The 22903-nt window shown below is 39.7% G+C and overlaps 1 protein-coding gene across 5 annotated transcripts in view; it reads left to right on the top strand.

Moving 5' to 3' along the window:
- The window catches only part of STRBP (spermatid perinuclear RNA binding protein), a 53453-nt gene that overhangs the window by 24233 nt on the left and 6317 nt on the right, over positions 1 to 22903 (top strand). For 2 of the 5 annotated variants that reach the window (XM_050907680.1, XM_050907679.1), the window contains exons 4-15: positions 2797 to 2962; positions 5644 to 5788; positions 11374 to 11468; positions 11883 to 11978; positions 12723 to 12834; positions 13470 to 13567; positions 14033 to 14144; positions 14861 to 14953; positions 15799 to 15998; positions 18315 to 18473; positions 20665 to 20799; positions 21715 to 21855. In XM_050907680.1, coding sequence (XP_050763637.1) covers positions 2797 to 2962; positions 5644 to 5788; positions 11374 to 11468; positions 11883 to 11978; positions 12723 to 12834; positions 13470 to 13567; positions 14033 to 14144; positions 14861 to 14953; positions 15799 to 15998; positions 18315 to 18473; positions 20665 to 20799; positions 21715 to 21855 — 1552 coding nt within the window. Of the gene's footprint in view, positions 1 to 2796; positions 2963 to 5643; positions 5789 to 11373; positions 11469 to 11882; positions 11979 to 12722; positions 12835 to 13469; positions 13568 to 14032; positions 14145 to 14827; positions 14954 to 15798; positions 15999 to 18314; positions 18474 to 20664; positions 20800 to 21714; positions 21856 to 22903 lie in introns of all 5 variants that reach the window. The other 3 variants (XM_050907682.1, XM_050907681.1, XM_050907683.1) reach the window with 3 other exon arrangements.

The raw sequence follows: 22903 nt of genomic DNA, 5'->3' as shown, positions 1-22903 counted from the left end.
TATATGTTAAGTTGTTTACGTTTTCGGATGATGGAAGTATAGCCTACTGTAGTAGTAATAGATGGAAATACAGACCCTGTGTATTGTATACTTCTGGAGTAAGATACGGTTCAGTGCAGGTAATGGAGGAAGATCTGTCTCTGAATCAGGAAGACTGTATCAGTTTTTAAACTGAAAATATAGTTTACTGGCTTAATATGAAAGAGACAGTGATTACCATTGTATTTATCAGTTTTTTCCTAAATGCCTAGTGATGTATGTCTGAAAATTCAAAAGTGAAATACTGCTTCCTGTTTTATCATAGTGATGTGGTTCTTAGTTATTTCCAAGTCTCTTATAAATTTTTAGAGTAGCATTCAGGAAATAAGGTATGAAACCCTGCTGTACCTGACTATCTGGATGTACTTAAATTTAGAAACAAGAGATGTGCTATATTAACTGAGGAAATTTGTATGGCTGGGAGGAGCAGAAAGTATTCATGACTTGATCTGGTTTCCCGACAGTGTTGTGGATTCTACAGAAGATTCCGCATGTATTAGTAGTGTTTTTCCACAGGTTTCTTTCTTAACATTTAGGCTTGTCTTTGATTATCTCTAGGATAAGGTTGTGGGCTTGGGAGCTATTGAAAGAAACTGCTTGCTCTACATGAAGTTTAAATGGAGCACCACCTGCTCAGAATACACTGATCCACATAGGAAGTGTTCAGCAGCATGAAGACCATTGTATGATAGCCTTGGAAAAGTAAATATACAAATGGTCCCTCATTTTGATGCCTGTGGCTTTCTGTGTTCCCTAATAAATATTTAACAGACACAAGTCTGATCACTGGCATTTTCGTGTAAGGCCGAGCTGTGATATGTGACTTTTTTTGGTGTGAAATGTATTCAAATAGAATAGCAAAACACTTAAAATCATGAATATTTTTACATAAATTAACATATAAATTGGTTTTAGACAGCGCGATTGTATTGACACCAGAGAATAATTGTAGTGGATTGATAGGCTGCTTCTCCACAGATGGACAGTTGTCCACAGATGGACAACTAAGTTTTGTCATCTTCTCGAGGAAGGTATTTAAGCTCAGTGTTTTGCTGAAGAACAGTCTGTCTTGGTATGCAGTGTGCTGTATGTTTTGTTGGTGACTTCCTAGCATTACTGGTGACATTTGTAGGTATCTTCTGATGTGGGTAAAATAGGTGCAGAATGGATTCTTCAAAAAAAAAAAAAGGGGGGGGGGGGAAGAAAAAAACTTTTTTTTTTTTTTTAAATCCACGCCTGCAATACATGCTTTTGCGACAGTTGGCTAGCTTTGCTTTCACACGTGTGCGTGCAGGATTTTTCATGTTTGTGCTCTGTTATAAATTTAGAGTACAGTTTTTGTAAACATCAGTGTATTATTTATACATATAAAATAGTTTGTGTATTTACACATTTGTTTGGGACAAATTGTTTTACTAATCACTTTACAAGCTAAAAGAGGCTTACATTGTAGAAAAATATATAACTTAAAATTTCTTTATGCTAGTTACAAACCATATCTAAAAGAATTCCGTGTTTTCTCATATGTTTTCATGCAGATACTGTTAAAGTAGCATAGTTTGGGGTAGAAGTTGAGATGTTGTTTACTTTTGTAACAGTTCTTGTTAGTTTGCTTCTGGTTATTCCAAGGATGGTAACTAGTTTGGGATTGTCACTTCATTTTCTTTGTCATTCCTTTTCTTCTGTCTATTGTTTAAGCACCTGTTCCTGCCTTTCCATTTAAAATACATAGATAAAGACAGTACAATTATTAGATGAAGATACTTCTGAGTCAAGCTTAGGATCTATGTGATAACTCTCGATCACAGTGTGACTGGTTTTGGGTCTGGGCTTTTGGCGGGGGGGTTGTTTTATATCCAGTCCATCCCTCTGGATGGTAAGAATGATGTGAACAGGGATGTTGCGTTTCTGGCTGAGGTGGTTTACCACCTTTACTGATTATGTGCTTTCTGTGAGTTTTATAATGGCGATGTGCCACCGGGTGTGAGATGCATCATGTGGCATTAGCTGGTGTTGAACTGTCAAAGATGCATTTCTTGCATTTTTCTTGATGTTTTTAAGCAATCCTAGCCTACTAAACTGGTTTTTGTTGCAGTCTTTCAGTACTCAAAACTGAAGTGTTCTTATGTTGCTTTGAATGTTGTTTAGTGTGGCTCTTAAATGTTCCCCTAAACTTTAGCTGGAGAGTAAAAACTAGTAGTCAGGCCTCTCTTCCTGTAGGTTTCAGTGGTAAGACTTGTTGAAGGAGTTGTGCCTGAAAGACTTTTGGAAATCAGAAGCTTTACTGAAATGTCAGTTTGTAGTATGGGCTAAAACTTCAGAAGTTGGTGTATAATTTTAAAGATAAAGGTTTGAATGTATGGATCAACTAAAAGAAACATTGAAAAGGTGTGTGGCCATGTTTAAAGTTGGAGTGTCACTAAAAGACAACTCGGATCACTTCTGAAAACAGATTTCTGTCAGAGAGCTCCTCTAGATTAATTATTCTACTCTTTTGATAGATCTGCAGATAGTGAATTTGGGCTTTTTTGTGCTTTGTGACTTGAGCTAGGCAACTGCATTCGTGTGAATTGCAAATCAGTGCTTCAATTAATTTTTTCATAGGAGTCTGTGCTTTTCATTTTCTGATCAGTGATACGCTGCTTTAGCACAGTCATCAGTCCCATCCGTTTTATCTCCTCGCTGTGATAGGATAATACAATTACTTTGAATGTGTGAAAATACCATTTTAATTACTCCAAATTGTTTCATTTCCAGGGATCAAGGTGGTCGGACGTTGTGCGGTGTTATGAGAATTGGCTTGGTTGCAAAGGGCTTGCTGATAAAAGATGATATGGATCTGGAGCTGGTTCTCATGTGCAAAGAAAAACCCACAAAGACCTTGTTATGTATAGTTAAAGACAATCTCCCAGCTCAAATTCAGGTGAGTTAATTTAGGGTAGTCCTCTACCAATGGTTGATAACATTGCAAGGTGTATTTGGGTAAAGGCTAGAATTTCTTCCAGGAAAAAAGACAAGTGATAGAGACTAAAGAAATATGCTTTGAATCTAGGACGACATCTAGGGTGTGTGACATGTTTAATGTGGTGACATGAAGTAGTTATTCACAAAATTTAACGTTATTCCTGTTGTTGCCTACTCCCTATTTGTGATGTCAGTTTTCCTGTGATGGCAGCTAACCTTTCTCTTTGGTAACTAACCCAGCTGATTTTTGCTCTCTGGTCCAACCACTAACGTGAGCTGAATTGCAGTCCCAGAAATCTTCCCTGCTTGAGCACGTGCATCAGTCTGTATTGTTGTCCCCTGTGCCCTGCCTGAGCCTTCAGTTCTACACTGCAGCTGCTTTGCTTCGCTTGGGCTGTTCCAAGATAAACGCCTCTGTACTTCTGAAGTGAGAACAGGTCACTTTAGGTGGTCACTCATTTTAGCTCGTGTTAATCATGAGCTCATAATTTTTTTAATTTACGGCTATTTAATTCTGATGTTGGCATCCAGTAGGCAGCACTTACAGCTAATATTGGTTTCTTTAAAGCAGCTAGGGATAATACCTTTTTGAGAGAGTTCTGAGTCCGAATAATCAGTCCAGCTTCCAGACTGACGTACACTGTTGCTGAGAAACTGTGCCCTAAAGTATTCCACTGCAAGTGCCTCTCCCCAAACCATGTCCAAACTTGATCTGCTTTTCTCCTGATCCGCTTTTCTGCCTTGTGTTTATTTCCACGTAGACAGTACATGTTTTACCATTCTTGACAGCGGTTTGTTCTCACTGTTTGTTTGTTCACATAAAGGGTTTGTTTTAATGAGATAATGTTGTGCCTGCAGATGTGGCCCTATCCATAGCTGAAATGCTGAGGATCTATTGAGTAGTAAAGAGTAAATTTTACTTGTATGTAGTGAGGTGTGAGATGAGAAGGGTTGAAAGTGATAAGAAAAGTTAGCGTGTGCCTCAGAAGAAGTGAGAACGACAGAATAGACGTAATTAAAAGATGTGAAGACTGCAATAAATTCAAGGGACAAGTAGGTAAGATCCTATGGGGAAGCATTGTGAGGGAAGGGATTACAGAAAAGATGAGGTAAGAGGAATCTGACTTGTGAAACAAGCTACAACTTTCATAGGCATAAAAGACAGTGAGAGGTTCTGCAGATGCGTCAGATACTGGAGGGAGAAGGAAGGTGTAGGCCCATTAGCGGACAAAAAGAGCAAATGAGGTACAGAGATGTCAACAGCCTCTGCTTTACTACTTTGAAGGCTAGTAATGAGCAGATGCTTAAACATTTCCATCCCAACAATAAAGGAGCTGGAGGAGTATAGATTGTAACAGGGAAAGAAGTTAGAATATATGTTAGATATGTTCTAACCATATGGTCTTGCTGAAACAAACCCACAAACACAAGGAATAGCTTTAGCACTCAACCATCTGTGGTTATCTTTGCACTTTTGGAGGTTGAGAGAGGTCCCAAAGGACTACTGAAAGACCTGCAGGTACAGGTCACTTGAGATAACTCTGATACAATGCACGTTAATGGAACAAATTACAAGGCAGTTGTAGTATTATCCACAAAAGAAATCTAAGCAAGAAATAAAAAGTTTGTTGAAAACAACTCAAAAACCACTTGATTTATTGGTGTGCTGTCAGAAGAGGAAGGTCACGTTTTCCAGGCGTTGTCAGGGATCTGTCCTGGGGCTGGTATTAATGAATGAAGCGGGTGACAGTGTTGTCTTGCGTCCAGTTTCAAGTGCTCTGTGGAAAGGGAATGAGAGAGGTAGATGGACGAATTGGAGAAAATCAGCCGAGTGAGAATGAGCACCTAGAAAACCACGTAATTAAAATTATCTGGTTTGGAAAAAGTCAAGACCGAATGCAGGTGTAAGTTTTAAGACATTAATGGTTATTTATAAAGGGACAGCGATTCAGTATCTCACATGACTACCAAAGGTAGGATGAAAAGTAATTGGAACTGTAGCAAGGGGCATTTTTGTTGCAAAATAGGTCATCTAAATTATATCTGCAGCTAAGAATCAGAACAGATTATTTGGAGAGGTGGTGAAATCTCTGTTGCTAGGGCATCTGAAAAATATCTTAGGGTTGGTAAGAGATGGCTGAGGTATATTTTGTCGTACTTTGTGGCAGGTACATGGACTAGGCAAGCTGGTGCAGCTCCTGCACTGGAATCTGTCGTCCGTTTGCACTGACAGTTATGGTTGTGTCGCTCATACTGCATGTGAGAGCTGTTCCATTTAGAGGCAGCATTACCAGAGAAGTGTGTACTTATTAAGAACAAAAGTTGCTGGTGGTATTTTGCATATTAGCAGCTATGAAAGTCAGCTTCTGCCTTTATTTAAAAAAAAAAAAAAAAAAAAGTTGTTAAAAAAAAGTGATAATATAGTGGAACTACTTAGTATTCTCACTAAACTTGCTGCAGACCTTTTTTCTTAAGCATGTTACTGGGGTTTTTCTGTTTGTTTTTAATGAGGGAGGCAAGGCCTTATTATTGCAATGTCTCGTAGGCTTCTCATTAGTTAAGAGGCATATGCACATACAGAGATTCTGCAGCTTTTCAGAGGATTGGGAGATTCTTGAAATCTTTCTTGGTGACTTTCAGAAACTTACAGAAGAGAAGTATCTCGTGGAGGAGCATGTAAATGAGGCAGCTATTATTATTCGTAACACAAAGGAGCCCAAGCTAACTTTGAAGGTGATACTTACATCCCCTCTCATTCGAGATGAAGCAGAGAAGAAGGAAGGAGGTACACAGAGCGTTTTAACTTGTTTTTAAGACTGTTCTATCTAAATGCCCTGACTGTGCAGCACAGGGTTAATTGGGAAGTAGGTTTTTAATTGTGCATCGTGTACTAACTAGATTGGCTATTGCCACCATAGGTTATGTTATTTGTGCCTTAAAAAGACAACAGTCGCTTAATTTTCATGTAAATACGCATAGTTTTCATTTGCAAGCAATATTCCTACAGTGTTAACTGTGATGTACAATTAGATCTTGGTTCTCCTTTCTTTCAGACTTGCTAGTTAATTCTTGAGCACCCCAGCGCTGCACAGTCTTGTTCTCAAATTAAGTCAGTCAAGTGGGATTGGTTTGTAGTGTCTTGAAAAACTCATAAAATTGTTTCTCTTTTTACATAAAAAAAGTCTCCTGCAAAGCTCGCAAGTATGTCGTCCTGGCCCTCAATTTTTATTAATTGATGATACATATGTGTATGTTTCTAGCTTTGAGAATTTCCTAACTGGGATACAATTGAAGTTACAGTGCTATGATACAGCACTTTTGCTTCTGAATTGAACATTGTACCTCATGTCCTTAGAGCAAAATAGATCTAGAAAACTGTAACTTAGTTTCTTTCTGTTCCTTCTCCCTAACTGCGTGATGTCCAATATAGTTATATGCCCCTTGTTAAAGGGATGTTGACTGGTAGTATCAATGAGGTTGGAAACAAACCAAGAGAAAGAGAGAAGAGCAAATGTAGCCATACTTTGTTTTATTTTTAAAATCTTGTCAGTAATTTCTGCTTCCGCTTCCCAAACCTATCCCTAGAAACTTTGCCACTGGATGATGTCAGACCTTTGACCAACTGGCCACTCTCTGTCATGACAACTGAGGCAGCTGGGCCCATGTGGGCTAGGGAACTCCCTGTCGCTCTTTTCCCATTTCTAGACTTGCCACAAGTCCTTTGCTTCCTCCCTTCTTCCACGTGAAATACCGATACAATGAGAAATGTTGGTCAGTTTCTCTTCATTTTTGTTTGAGGCAATGGCAGGAAGGATCCCTTCTCAAATGAAATGTAACGCTTTGGCAGCAGTTGGATGCAGATCAATCTTACAAAACAGATGAATGGCAAAGATTCCCTAATTGCAATGTCTGTTTCTTCTCAAATTAGTAACCATGCTCTTTTGCAAGACCATTAAAAATAAATTGCATATTACTTTAGTTGTTCTTCAACTTCCCATAAGACGCTGAGATCAGCCCTGTAGTTGCAGCTGATCCATGTTCATGAGAAAGAGCAGAAAGTGCAGAACAAATTCTAATGGTAAAGGATTTGTACGATTCTCACAAGGGGATTCAGTTTTGCACAAAGGCGTCTGTCCAAGTATTTTCTTGCAAAAAGTGATGCCTTTGTGGCAGTAAACTCTAGGAACTCCTGAGTTCATCTCAAACTGAATGAGGATTTGAATTTTTATGCTTCCGTATATTTAAAATGTAGGTGTTCTATTTTGTTTTCAGTATCTTAAAATATTTTTCAAAATTCTGCACTAATTTTTTTAAAACTTAAAATGGTTTTACTGCCTCTCTTAGATCGGTGTTACGCTATCATTTCTGTACAGCTGATAAGGATAGTTAATAGGGTAATGGATCTTGTTTTAAAGCCCAGGTTCTTTGACATTGATTCATCACAAGTGAACAGAGACATTTATCATATTCCTTTTCAAAGGTATGTGAAACATTATGCAGATGTCACTAAGTAAATTGAAGGGGGGGGGATACTTTTTTCATAATATTTCCAACCATATTTAGGTCACTTTCACTTAGATTCAGACCAGAAAAGTTTCATATCTAATATCGAGGGAAAATACTCAGCGAAACTGTCTGGTGAAAATACCTTGATCTCCAAAGAAAGTACTGCCGTATTTTTTCAATACCCCTGAGTAATGCCAACCAAATGTAAATATACTTTCTGTGCAGTTTTAAAACCTGTTTTGAGTTTATCCCGTACATTCTTTTGAACGAAGGAGCTCAAAATGCTTGTCAACTTGCCTTTCATCTTACATGTAAGATAGGCCGTTGGGTTCCGGGCGCTGCCGCTGGTTTGCCCTGGAGCCGCTGGCCCCTGGAGCCGCTCCCAGGGAGCAGAGGCTGCGCAAAACTGACCAAGGTTTCCGCGTTCGGTGTGATTAGCACTAATCTGTCCTCTAACCAAACCGGCAAGGTTAGGCGCAGCGGACCTCGTTATCAGTGCTCCATTTGTTCTGTAGGAATGCTGTGTGTGCCTTCATGCCCTGATGTCAGAATGTATCGAAAAACATTCCTGGATTTCTCTTCAGTCCCCACCTCTTTGGAAAAGTGTTCATGTTTGAGATGTGGTGTTTGTCCTATTTGTTTTTGCTGCTTGTTAGCAAAAATAAATAGTGGACCAGTGTGTGTGTGCATTTCGGTGTTTCTCACAAATGGCTATCCATAAAGCTCTGCTTTCTCATGTCGACTTGAGAAGTCAAGCACCTAAAATTCCTGCATTTTGTATCAGTTTAAAATTTAAACTTAAGAAACTGAATTTTTAGTCATAGCATCACAGATAAATTGGGCTTTCCAGACCAGAACCTTGTAGCTTGCAAATCAGTTGTTGTTACTGAGTGTACAGTAACAAGCAGCTTATGTAATAATAACCAAGGTCATTTACCAAAGTGGGGCTGAAATCAACCTTGCTCCTTGAGCCACTACTGCATAAACAGTCTGCCTCTGCTGCGGCCTTTGCTGGGCAGACGCAGCCAGTGATGCTCCAAAGGTGCCAAGTGCCTTCGAAGGGGCAACGAGCCACAGATTTACCTTGCCTCTACGGAGAAGACAATGCTCCTCATGTGGCTGGCTGCAAAGGAATCAAGTTGACAGCTACTGCGTGAAGAGAATACGTACAGCAAGTGGGGAGAGAATTACTGAAGGATTGGTTCTGCGTTGCATAGTGTGAGCTAATGTCAGGGCTTTGTTATTAACTGTTTATTAAACTCCTTGTATCATTGCCCTTGTTAAAACCACAAGGAAAAAAGTAAAGCTTTGCAATCACATTTGAAAATTTGGATTGGGTCTCACTTTCCTGACTGGCAGAGCATGAAGAAACATGCCATTCTCCTGAGGGTGTCGAAAGGGAGCCTGCTGCAAGCCACTCGCCCTCTTCACTGCCTGTTCTCTTCATCTTTCTGTTTAATAGAATCTTGCACCCAAAAGTTGGCTGACTGCAACATCTGTGAAAGGTGCTCGGGACACTCGTACTGAATTTGCAATTGGCAAAGTTCTCCAAGATATCTGTAACTTCGACCTTTGGAAATAGCCTTAATCCTGTAGGAAAAAGTATGATTCTGACTTGTTGAAACAAATCTTACGAGGTTTTTCATTCACCTGAATGACAGATGACACGTACTCTGTTTATTTTGTAGTTTAAAGGAAAAATTAATTTACTTTGTCAATGGCTGCAACACACGTTAGCAAAGCCTTGTACAATACTAAGTAAAAGTCCCTAGGCATTTAAAGATCCAGTTCATTGCAAAAAATTAATGATTTTGCAATCAGTCACCTTTGCCATTTCTAACGTTTTAAAATAAGATTCTGATCATTCATTGACAGTAGTTGTTTTATACAATACATGAGCTTTGAGCAGATGTTTATATTGTCCACAGTAAAGTTTTCTTACAGAACTACGTAGATGTACATTCAGTAATTGTGTGCCACAAAACACTACTCCTGAAAATAATGAAACTGCAAAGGAAATTTAGAAGCAAATCTTGTGTTCCAAAGTGACCTTTTGTGCTCATAGAAATCCAGTGCTTTGAGACTTTGCAGCCTTTATTTGGAAAACAGGCGAGAGGAGTGATTAACCCCAATATTGTAATACGGTTGATGAGGGCAATAAGAAACAATGCAAATATCTGCTGCGAAGTTCATCGGGGTTAGAAAATAAGCTTATAGCACTGAAGTCTTCTGCTGACAGCAGAGCCAGCAGGTGCGAACTGCAACTATGAACTGTCAGACAAGATAGCTGGTTCTGTTCAGTTTTACACTGGTTTTTTTTTTTGGCTTTGGGCTCTTTTATCCATCATAACATAATGTGCTTTTACCAGAGTAACCTTCTCATTGAATGGCATAGGAGGTGAAGCAACTTTAACGTTAAAGATGCAATTGCACGTGCAACCAATAGTATCCAAAGTAACCTATGAACATGTACTTTGAGATGTTACTAATAAATTGTACTACAAACTGATGGTACTTTTCTTCTAACTTGTCCTCATATTTTAAATGCCTTGCTGGATTTTGCTTATCTAGCATAGTCTTCAATTTGGAACGGATATTGTATTTCATTCAGACCTGCATAGGTCTCTCAAGACCTGGAGAATGGACCATTATGAATAATGAAAAGACTGTATTTCCAAATCATTTATTTTGAAATAAAGAGTAATTGTGTACTCATAGGAAAATAACATATTCAAGGTTTTAGTTGAGCCATGGATTCGTTTAGTTCTTCCAATATGTTCTTCTCATGTCAGCTAAGAACTAAAATCTTTTTAACCTGATTTCACAGATATGCAAAATCTGTCATTTGTACAGAGTTTCCAGAGAATCTGGATGCTAATAACTTCTGAAGATTTAAAAAAAAAAAAAAAAAAATTAGGGAAGACAGGGCTGATGCATAATGTCCCTCAATATAGAATCGGATGTGACTGCTAAAAGCAGTTTGTTGCATGCTGGATAAAAAAAGAGGAAGGGGGGAAAAAAGAAAAAAAAAAAAAAGAAAAAAGTGTAAACCTGTACAGAAGATATCAGTGTCTTGTCTCTCGAATCCTTCTTTGTATTTCCTCTGTTGATTTTAGTTGCTGTTGGGAAGAGAAAATTTTTACAAGAGGGGACTACCTCTCTAATACGTTAATAATCTGGAAGTTACCAAACTTACTCACTTCTTTCATATGTTCTGGTTATATGAAAGAGTAATCAAACTGTAAAATTTCTTCCTAGCATTTCTTGTGTATTTCTTTCAGTGAATTATATTGGCTAGTACTGTTCATGCAATAACATTTCAAATTATTCAGTGTTTCTCCTTGGAATTCTCAACAATTGCATGGACATAACTTCACTTTGTACCTATTACAATTTTTTTTTTTTAAATACCCCACCAAGAATATCTTCCTCTTGGCAAAAGAAGCTTGTCTCTTTGAAATTGTCTGCCACCTTTGTGGAATAAAAGTCACAAAGAAGGGAAAGAAGAGGGGAAAAAAAGCGCAATGCAACCCAACCAAAAAAAAAAAAAAAAAAAAAAAGGGAAAAGTGCTATATAGCTATTTTCTGCCCTGAAATGTGTTCTACATTTTTAATAAGATCCCAGATTGTCTGTAGCAGTGGCCATCTTTATTATTACTATTATTTTACAAGGAGTGAATGCCTTTGCTTCTGTTGCACACGTGCACATTTACTACCTTTAATGGCTTGTTTAAATTAAATAACACAGTGCACTTAAATTCTGGGAGTCTTATTATCTCATTGAGATGCTGCCGCTCTTTTTGTATTGTGACAGAAACCCCTTGGTCAAATTGTATCTGTCTCTTTTTATCCCATTTTTACCAGTAGATAATGTTGCGATGAAAGATCCTCCGGACTTATTGGACAGGCAGAAATGCCTGGAGGCCTTGGCGTCTCTGCGGCACGCCAAATGGTTTCAGGTTGGCTATTTGTTCTTACCTTGTTGTTACTGTAGCCTTACGAGGTTTAATTTGAGACAGTTTTAATTTTAATGCCTCTTTAATTTCTGACTAGTCCCTACTAGAGCAAAGGTCTAGAATTCCGAATTCAGTGCTGTACTGTGCAAGGACAAACGTGACAGGTAGACAGCCGACTGGTCTAGAGTTGTCATGAGGCTACAAAAGCAGTCTTGACATTTTGCTTCCTTTTTCATATGTCTCTCTAAATTGAAGTATTTTACTTTTATATAACTGTTTTTATTTTGCATGAAGCTGATTAAGTATTAAGTAATAATAATTTAAAAATCTATCCCAGGACTCTGTGCATTTAAAAAGAAAAGCAAAATTGAAGGCCAGGTTTTTGCAGGTGTATTGGAATCATTTTGTTTGTTTTAGGCCAGGGCAAATGGACTAAAATCATGTGTAATTGTCCTTCGTATTCTGCGGGATTTGTGCAACAGAGTCCCCACATGGGCACCACTGAAAGGATGGGTAAGTACAGAAAGAGTTGAAGGCCGCAAGGTCAGGACTCAGATCTCCTGAGAATTGTAGCAGTGTCTGGATTGGAGAACACAGTGCACTGTATGAAACTCTTCCTTAACCCCCCTTCCTCTTACTCCCCACTAACTGCTACCTGTGTAGAAAAGTGCTTGTAGGAAGGAAAGAACGCGAGTATTTGTTGAGTCTGTAAGATGTACAGATGCCATGGAAAGAGGCGTAATATTGCGGGCCTCGCCCATCCTCAAGGATTTGCAATAGAATCCCACTTGTTGCCTCCAAGTTTAGCTTTTCAAAAATATCCTGCTACTGTGACAGTGCCGCTCCTACCAGGGGATACCATTTCACGTCAGCAGGTTTGGGGAGGGCCAAATGCTCTGCATATCCAGAGAGGAACAGTTTGTAGGTCAGTGGAGGCAGTGTTTTCTCTCACGTAGAGCTGATAACCCTTTGGGAGGAGGAGGATATTCACGTGACTTGGCTTCAGAAAGCTCCTCCTTTTAGACTTCCTGGGCAGTTAATGGACGGGAGTTGGTTTCCTCAAAAAGTGACTTGGAGCAGGGGACAAATACATGTGCCACGAACTGTCCTCTGGGATGGATGTCTCTGTCAGTTAGACTTGTAGTGGATTAAAAATGAAGTAAGCTGATGTGAATATTCTTCCCCTTTAGCCCTCCAGATTTAACTGCATTACAGTTACCCTTGTGTCCATACTAATCGTAATTTAATGTCTTCTAGCCACTCGAGCTTATATGTGAAAAATCTATAGGTACTTGTAATAGACCTTTGGGCGCTGGGGAAGCGTTGCGACGAGTGATGGAGTGTTTGGCATCTGGAATTCTGCTTCCCGGTAAGGGGCAAAATTAACTTCAGGAACACAGAAGGTTGATCAGACAGCCTTAACGTTTTGCTGTTGCTGTATGATTAGGTGAAAAGTGCCTGCCTTGAACTCCTGTCCTGCAGTGGAGCTAAATGAATAGTTTCTTGTTTAAAATTAAAAAAAAAAAAAAAAAAAAAAAGAAAAAAAACAGAAAAAAAGAAGTTGCATGGTTGTAACTGTTTGAATGAGTACTTCCAATGCAGTAGAAGTTAATGGGGAACGTTAGGTTTGTTTATAAATTAACCCCTATCTCAGTAAGGGGCTGCAAACAAATAAATAGACTTAATGACCATCTGTTTTCTATAGATTCATCAAAATCTACATATCCAAATTTTTTTTTTTTTTTTTTTTTTTAAAACCTACTGCTTTTAGTTCATGCTATCACACATGCAGTGTTAACCCTGATAAGTTCTGTGGCCATTGCTGCAAGGGAGTAAAATCTTGGGGTTAGCTTGCTTTGTATGCTGTTTGAATCCCTTACTGGAAAAGGTGCACTTCCCACTCTGCTGCAGACTGAGACGAACTGTTGCAATATCCATCAGTCCCCATTTTCATATTGTTTCTCGTTTATGTTCAATAATCTGCTTTGCCTCTTTCCCTCCTAGGAGGCCCTGGTCTGCATGACCCCTGTGAGCGGGAGCCAACAGATGCTTTGTCTTATATGACAGTTCAGCAAAAAGAAGCCATTACACACAGTGCTCAGGTAGAAAACTCGTGCATCGGAGGAGCTAGATACTGTAACAGTGATGATTTCAGCTCATTAATACAATTTATTCTCTGTCAGGGTAACTTATTTTAATGGTGGTCCTGATAGTTCTTCTGGTGCACTACCCTGGAAAGATTAAATGATAGTTCATGAGTGCAAGAGTTAAACGTGTATGACATCTAATCCTTACAAAAGGCAGTGTAATGTCTGCACGCCACTTGCATCCCATCTCAAGCGCATATGGCACAAAGCCCTTGAGTAGGCTCCCTGTCAATGTGCCCTGCACTCTGTATTACAGAAATTAATGAGTTCTAAATTTTAGCATTTTCTATAGCTGTCATAGAAGATAGCTGTAGAAGTCTTCTCATAGAAGTGGTTTTGCGTCTACAAACTTATTTAGAAACTTAGACAACTGAGGTAAAGTAGTGCTGTGATGTAACTTACGTTTCTGTCACCTTATAGCATGCCCTCAGATTATCAGCCTTTGGTCAGATCTATAAGGTTTTGGAAATGGATCCCCTCCCATCAAATAAGTCATTTCAGAAATATTCCTGGTCAGTAACTGACAGAGAAGGTAGGTATTGTTTGCTCCAAAAATCACTAATTGGGCAGTAAACTAGGGGTTAATTTAGAATGGGTGCAATTCCTGAGTTATATGCTGTGAATGCAAGGTAAAGGCTTTTCTTTGTGTTAAATGTGTTTGGGGTTTTTTTAAATATTTCATTGTTAGGAGAAAATCTGGAAGTTCTGTTCTCTAGAAGTACCAACAGAGGAGCAGCAGTACAGCTAGAATATAGCTCGTGATTTTCTTTAAGCACAAAGTCCTTTGCGGTCTGGAGAGTGAAAGTAGTGTTTATGATTCTTATGCTGGGGAAGGCAAGACTGTAGACGGGTCAAAAAGCATGTAACGAGTGTCCATAATAAGAATTACTCAAGAATTCTTCCTAGAAAACAATATACATCTAGTAAAAAAAAAAAAAATTTCCATGTATTTTTTTTGTAAAAACAATACTATTGGAGTTCTTGTCTTAGACTAACTGTAAAAAACAACACTGCAGAATTACACTACTTATATCACACATGATGTTGGGAACAGACATCTTGCATGGCATGGTACAGTGAGTAATAAGCTAATATTGGCTTACGTGTAGCAATACAAAAGCTTTGACTGATGGTTGAGTTCTTTTCATTATAAACGTGCAAGGAACAGTATGGGACTAATCAGACTCCTGCTGTGGAATTTTGTTTTTCTAATAGCATATCCATATTACAAGGAAATTTATACCCTAGGTACAGGCTCATCTGCTCTTAAGAGACCATTTGAAGATAGTGTCGGAGATGATAAAGATCCAAATAAAAAGATGAAGCGTAACCTGAGGAAAAGTAAGTGCAACACTTCTCCATTCTCTTTTCAAAGATCTGTTGTACAGTGGGAGCTGATTTAAAAGCTTCTCTGTGTTGGTATGGAAGAGCATGTGAAAAAGTCTTTGGAACAAAAAATGTCTCTATGACCCCACATTCGGAATGTCAAACACATCTCTTATTGTGCATCTGAATCTCCCCTATACGTTTTACTAACTGAATGATTTGCATTTTTAAATGGGATTACCTATCAAGTTACAATAAAATTTAAGTTGCCCAAGCAGCCGAGGTATTTTATTGATAATGTCCCTGTACTGTGGGTGGGTGGTTTTTTTTCCAAAATACTGCAGTGACTTTGCTGTGTGAAGATTTGCCTTTTTGCATTCTTCCCCTTCTTGAGCTAGTTGTTGGTCTCTCAAGACCTCCCATGAGAAAAATAAAATGCTTAATCTACAAAACATTGATGTTGCATATATGCACAGACCAGAAGTCTCTCAGCATTGCTGGGAGCCAGTCAGTTCTGGGGGCTGTTTTCATTGTGCTACTTCGGTGCCAGTTCTGGATCTGGTTCCTCACTACCTGTAAAACTTGTTACTCCTTTTATAGCAGCCAGGAAGAATACAGCTAGCTGCAAAAGAATTGTATTAACAATATTAAAAAAAGAATAATTACAGTTGTTACCCAAAAGTCGAATGGCTTATTAAAGACTTAACAGCGTTATGGCTATCCTCAACCTCTGAGAGGCTGAGGGGTGGTTTTGCTCCTTTATACAGACAGAAGGCACTGAAATGCAAACTGTTTCATTGTTCTGTTCATCTTGTTTTGTTCATTCCCCCTCTCCCCCCCTTCCTACTATCTTGTACTAGTACTAGATAGTAAAGCAATAGATCTCATGAATGCTCTGATGAGGCTGAACCAAATCAGGCCAGGGCTTCAGTATAAGCTGCTGTCACAGTCTGGTCCAGTCCATGCCCCAGTCTTCACAATGTCTGTAGATGTTGACGGTACGACATATGAAGCATCAGGACCTTCTAAGAAAACAGCCAAGCTCCATGTGGCAGTGAAGGTAAGGCAGCCTGAAGTAATCTGCTAACCCCGGATCTTGGAACATAGAGCATGAAATATGGTTAGAACTAGTAATACGCAACCTCAAAATTAAAAAAATTTGGATGAAGCTATTACCTATGTACTCTAAACACAGGTGGGTATGGTTCAAAGAGCATCACTGATTTTATACTAGCGGAGGGGAGGGAGAACTTCCCAAGGCTCTGCAGGTCAGCTCATGGGACAATGGATTGAACGTGGTGGTTAAGTTCTGGACTGGAGGGGTTCAGTTTTGTTCTGTTCTACCCCTTCCTCCTGTTGGTTTGAAAACGGCATGTTGGTGGCTCCCTCTTTCTCCCCTTCCTTCTCTGTGTCCATTCCTGGGTTGTGAGCTCCTGGAAACATGGAGTTGTTTCCTGTCTTCAGTGTCTGAAGAGTACCTTTGCGCACTGAGATAAACAGTGTACATAAATGATGGGTCTCCAGTCAATTTTTCAGCAAGAGACTAGTATCATTCAGGTACTAGTCAACCTACTGTTGCTTCTTGTAGGTGCTCTACATGACAGAGCTTAGGTCTGTAAAGCAGTGATAGACTGGAACACCCAACGTGAACATCCTTGCAGTATTGCATGAGGACAGGTCAGACTGCTGAAGCAGACCGAGCCTGCTGGGTTTCTGGGAAGAAACAAAAGTTTCCTACAGACAATTGATGTGAAAGAGAACCTCTTTTACTAGAACTGCACTTACGATAGGAACAAGCCCATCTGTCATTCTGTGCTTCGTTTTGTTTTGAACAAGAATTTCCTTTTTAGAAGCTTCATCTGGCAACTTCCTGCTTTCCTTTGATTTCAGTTTTGAAAATCCCATTGTCCCATGTGCTTTCAAGTTCAAAGTGTCCAGAAATATCTGAGGGAATGTGGTGTTCCTCCAGGAAAAGTAGCTCTCTGCATGTGTGTCCTTCCAGACCTTCTGCCTCATTCTTTTATTTTGCCTCCCTCTCTGCAGTTGTTTAAAAAAAAATAAAAAATAAAAAACTTGCCCTGAAAAGCTGTGACCTCTCTGCCCTTGAACCTCTCTGTGTCAGCTAGATCTGTGCTGGTGCCTACCCAGCGCTGTTTTCTCTAAATTTACACACATACAAATCCTGGGCTACACGTCCAAAACATCCATGATTCAAGCCAAGAGGAAATGGGTGGTGTGGTAGAGACTAGCTTTCTTTTTTTCTTTCTTTTTTTTCCTAGCAGATCCAGGCCCTGCTTTCCCAGACTTATAAGAGGGAATAATGTGACGGTTTCAGTTTCTAGATCTGACCTTTTTACAATTTAGAAGCCCTAAAAATGCAACCAAATGTACCACAATTGTATGGGAGCTGAGCCTGGAGTTACCCATGCAGTTCTCAATTCAGTGTTGGAACACGGTGGTTTTTGCAAACTTTGTTCTTGGGACTAAATTTTCAGTGGAGCTTCAGGTTCTTCTCAGATTCTTTCAGGCCTGTGTCTGGTACCGCTGTACAACTAGGTTAGGTAGCTGGTTAAAGGAGAGGCTGGCCTTGCTAGTGGAGGATGTTTTTGAAGGAACTGATGAATAGTACCTTAATCAGTAAAATTTCATTTGCTATACAGCTGCTGGTTGTAAGCAGCATGGAGAAAGCCTGGAGGTTGTGGCGTGGTTCACTAAGAGGGAGGCTTACTGCAGGCAGTCAGTTTGTTGCTCTGCTAGCCGGGCATTCCTTCACCTCACATCTCAGTTCAGGAATTTGCTCCCTGTACACCTGCTTTGGAAGCACCTAGCCTCTGGTGTTCCTGAAAGATGCAAGGGAGGTGGTATCAGTCCTCTAGCTTCAGAGACACGTTTTGTATGCTACTTGGGTACCTACGGGCTGTCGCCTGCGGTTTCCTAGGAAACTCCAGAAGTACCATCTTGTAGAAGTGCAATGCTTTAATTCTCGTAAGACTGTTTGTCTTGTTTGCCCTACAGTCAGTCTCTTGATCTGTCCACGTACACAGAGAGAGGGGAGAAATGGTGTGCAAAACAATCTCCTTATGATACTGTTAAGCAGTGTCATGCAGTGGATGCACTTCTGAATTTTAATCTATTATTTTACAAGGAATTCTCGAGATGATGAATGATGCTCATGAGTAATTGCTGTCTCTGAGACTAAAATTCTGTTTGTGTTCATTCCACTTTTGGAGACCTGGAACTATTTTCCCCATTGCTATTGCGTTTCTAAGCAATCTGCCTTTATTGAGTGTAGATGGACATTCTTTTGTGTTGTGATCAGCTTTGTATTTGTTTCTGTACTGCTACCTATTTTACAGTTCATGTGGCTTTGTTGTAGGTTTTACAAGCGATGGGGTATCCAACTGGTTTTGATGCAGATGTGGAGTGTATGAGTTCTGATGAAAAATCAGATACTGAAGGTAAAAATGAAACAATGTCTTCAATCTCAAGCAATAATACTGGAAATTCCACAGCTGACACCTCCGCTACCCTAGAGGTGAGTATTGCATTAAAAAGTACACGAGATGGAGAGGTGTGGGTTTTGGTTTTTTGTTTTTCGGGTTGTTTTTTTTTTTTTCTTTCCTCCCAGAAGAGGATGGATGGCGTTTTAGTTAGGGTGGTGGATGAGGAATTAAGAGACAGTTTCCAGTCTCAGATCTGCCGTAGGCTTTGTGTCACTGTGGACAAATAACTGATCTTTGTGCCTCCTTTCCTCAGGTTTAAGGTGGGGTAGCCATCTTGTCCTCATAACACCATATACTCTTTGAGACAGGTGTTGTCTCTTCTAGTTAGCTTATGCGTGGTCTTACAATTGGGGCAGCTCCACCTTGTTTGTGCCTCTGGGCTCTAGTAACGCAAGTTTCACTATTTCTGTTTTGTAATAGTGGGTTTATCAAAAAGGTGTACTTACATAGACAGTATTTTAAGCTGATACACAGGAAGACCAATGAAAATACAAAAATCCATTAGGAGATGTTAAGAAATGTAAAACCTAATACCTCTGTGCGTATCGAATGGACTAGAAAATGCTGCATTGAAAATGCTCCAGCTTCAGTGTAATATACTTCAACTTTGGCACTTGTAGCTGAAGTCAGGTGCTGTAAGGAGCATGCTGTGCTTGTTTTCTCACTGAACTTGTGGGAAATAGAGTATTCCTTAAAGGACAACATTCCAGTAACTTTAGTAACTGTGGCTGGATGTCCCCAGGAATCAAGCTGTGATGGGTCTGTAGTACATTAATTGGATATTTTCTTAAAGTATTTCTGATATTTGTTTCTTTTCACCATTGAGAAACCAGGAGATTTTAGAATCATGCTTAGATGTCATCCCTTTCACCCTTCTCTTCCTGATTTCCTCGACCAATGTCTGTAATTGCCACCAGGGATTTTAGATAAGCATCCTGTGTAAAGACTGAGTAACAGCTTTAATTTGTGTATTTGTTTGTCTGCCTGATAGCTCTGCGGCAAGCTCTCTGGGGGCTGTACTGATAAACCACTGTAGATCCCTGCTTTCTTTTTTGTTATAATGCTTTTTTCCAGGACTACGGGGGGTTTGTGCTGTAAATATAAGTAATTGTTCAGTTCTTCGAATACTTGCCAAGATGTTAAAACAAGAATTTCTTCAGTTGGAAGCCACTTAATTTCCAGACAGTGCGTAATCATGGATAACTCAATTCACATATGTATTTAGTCCACTGAGACATTTCCAGGGAAAGGAAATGGGAGTATTTTATACTCAACAAACTGACCTGTTAATTTTCCTTTAAAATTTATTATATTTTATCACAAAAGTGGGTAATATTTTAAGATGACCAAGCTATTTCCAAAGCTGCGTGACTTCGGGTTTCCATGTTTACACTTTTGAGACACTCTACTTTCAAAGGGCAGGTCCTGGTACTAGGACTCCTGATCTTTATCCAAAATAAAAAGTTGCTTTGGAAAACATTGTTTTGATCCCTTAATCATCTTTTTCTTCATTAGTGAGTAGTCATTTGTATCTGTAGCTGAGTGCACTCTAATGCAGGCTGATATGCTGGTGCGCTGAGATCTCAGCTTTACCTTCCTTGCTTTCCAAACAGTTACAGATATTTCTGCTGAAACATGTGACCCGGGATATGAGAGTTCTTCAGTCAGAGCGCAGTAGTGCCAGGACGTAATTAGCTCGAGCAGCAGAGATGTGTGCAAGGTTGGGAAGGCTAATCTCTTCTTACAGTGATAAAGCCTTCGATTTCAAGGAACTTGACACCATCGCCTCAGCTTCAGCTTCGGATACTCTCAGGGTTGAAATTCCAAGTGCAGCTGGTGTAATGTTCAGTTTGTGTAGACACCAGACCGGGCCATGAGGACAGTAGCTCTCACCAACAGAAATAAAGAGGGTGTGACAACTTTTACAGTATTTTTTGTCCCCCTGCCGTTCTTTAGAGAAGAGACTTTCCATCTGCTGTTCTAGCGCAGCATGTTATACTGAAGCCAAGGCAGCGTTACCTTTGATACAGGTCTGTTCCTGGGAAGCCTGCCGAGGCCTCCGTGTTGGGAAGAACAAGCTATTGCAGAGGCCTGACACGGTGATAATGCCGACATTCTCTAAGTGGCTGGCCCTGTGACACTGTAAGCCACAATGCTGTAGATGATCGTCTTGCCTTTTGAAGAGATAAAGGCTCTAAAGCAACACCATAAATGTCTCTCTAGGTAAGAACTCAGGGTCCTATACTCACAGCAAGTGGCAAAAACCCAGTGATGGAGCTCAATGAAAAAAGAAGAGGTCTGAAGTATGAGCTCATCTCTGAGACAGGAGGAAGCCATGACAAGCGCTTTGTGATGGAGGTGAGTGGAGCAGAGTTACAGAGTTGGTAGGTGGTTTCATTAACAGTGCTTCAGTCTTTGGCGTTGTTTGCTGCTACAGTTCAGATTTTCTGTATTTTGCCATGCACATCTGTGGTGGTGATGTTTTCAGGTTTTTGTATCTCTTATTGCTGCTGTGACGATTAGACTGGGGAAAGGAAAGTCTTTTATGCTTCAGGAAAATACAGTGAGAATTAAAACTGGATTCTGACAGCCCCAAACTATGTGATGTGTTGACGTGAGGAGGAGGAGGGAAGTAGGAGATCCACAGCTTGACAAAAATACCTGATTTGCAAATTTTGCAAACATACTTGGTAACCCCATGTCAGTGACCTGATTTGAATATCCTGTTGCCAGCTTACCAGGGGTATTTGGAATGACTGTAGCAGAGGGTAAACTCATTTGATTTCCTCATCTACCTGTGCTATCTCTGAAGTAGCACTGGGCTCTAAAGTGGTATGAGGTAGCATCCCAGTTAAACAGCGTATGTGTAGTGTAGGCAAAGATGCTGGTATAGAAGGCATTGATAAAGACGAGGGGAGCCTCAAATGAGGCTAAAACCCCTGTTTCCTAGCGGTATCATTCATGTGGTGAGAAGCTCAAGCGTATTGGCTAAGCTCAGTATCAAATAGATATACTGGTACCTCTTTGAATTGCACTTGTAGTTTCCAGATTCCTAATATCTGCGATATAATGGTTCACAGGATCACTTAGGTATTCTTGATCAGCTTCATAATCTAGAAGTAATAGAAATTTGTCACATAAAACACTGAGAATTTTTTTTTATTTTTTTTTTTACTACTGAAGTTCCTTATGGAGGGCACATCATGATGAGTGGGTGCAGCATGGTATTCCCAAGGATACATACTAGGCATAAACTCATGTCTCAATTTTCAGGTAGAAGTAGATGGGCAGAAGTTCAGAGGTGCAGGCCCAAATAAGAAAGTAGCAAAAGCAAGTGCTGCATTAGCAGCACTTGAAAAACTGTTTTCTGGGCCTAATGCAGCAAACAACAAGAAAAAGAAGATTCTTCCTCAGGTAAGAATTGTTATTTGCTTTTTGGACTGCTCTGTTATCACAGCTCTGGGGTGTTTTATGATACAGGAACTTCTACAGGAAGCATGTGATTTCAGTGTCTTGTTTTATGCACACATGTAAGGTTTCTTTTTTTATTCTTTTATAATAATTACTGTAGTATAACAATATAATCTGATAGTTGGGACCATACTGTGGGAAATACAGTAGAAAAGTGGCACAAAAAAAAGAGAGGTGCTGATTAGCTGGAGGAGATACAGTAAGGTCAGTGGTTCAACCAGTGGTGATGTGGACATCTCTTGTGTTTCAGGCCAGAGCCATACTGTGCTCCTTCATCATGTAAGATGCGTAGACTTAGGGGATAAGTCATTTATAGCCAGGTAAAGGCCTTAACTCTAGATTCTGGAGTAAGCTGAGATTTTTGCACCTTTTTTGCACCTTTTCAACTTTTCAGATGAGCCATTTTGTTTGGTGAGGAAGACTTGTATAATAAAAAGCTCGGTCTTGTCCATTAGGTTTAACAGCCACAATGATCTCTCAAATCTATCAAGGTTAAGGTTGAACAGAGCAGATGCTAATCAGCGTTCTTCCTCCAGAGGACTGCAGTCTGAACTAAGTCCTGAGGATTACAATTTGTGTCTCTTTTGTGCAAATACGTTAGAATTAGGATTTTCTTGTCATTTCACGCTGGAGCAGAATGTATCATAAAATACACTTACAAAAGATAACAGTCAACTCTTGTTTTTGTTCTGTAACTAGTAAGTCCCCTCCATTTCACTAAGACCTTTAGTTAGGAGTATTTCAGTTTCCATTACTGTGTTGAAAGTCTAGTAAATGAGAAAAACACTACCTCACAGGATAATGCTCCGCATGCAGTTAAGATATGAAAATGACCTCTGATTCAGGCACTTCCTAAATTCTGACTTTTTCTTTTTTTGTTGCTGTTCATGTGTTCTTTTTTCAGGAGGTCAGTGATGGCAATAACTGCCAAACTTGTCTTTGAAATACCTGGATTCGCATGATTTTGTTGTTTTCAGGGGGAAGTGAGGGC

Source organism: Gymnogyps californianus, chromosome 18 (genome assembly GCF_018139145.2).
Source record: "Gymnogyps californianus isolate 813 chromosome 18, ASM1813914v2, whole genome shotgun sequence".
Classification (NCBI taxonomy): Eukaryota; Metazoa; Chordata; class Aves; order Accipitriformes; family Cathartidae; genus Gymnogyps; species Gymnogyps californianus.
This window is presented reverse-complemented; position numbering and strand designations above follow the sequence as displayed.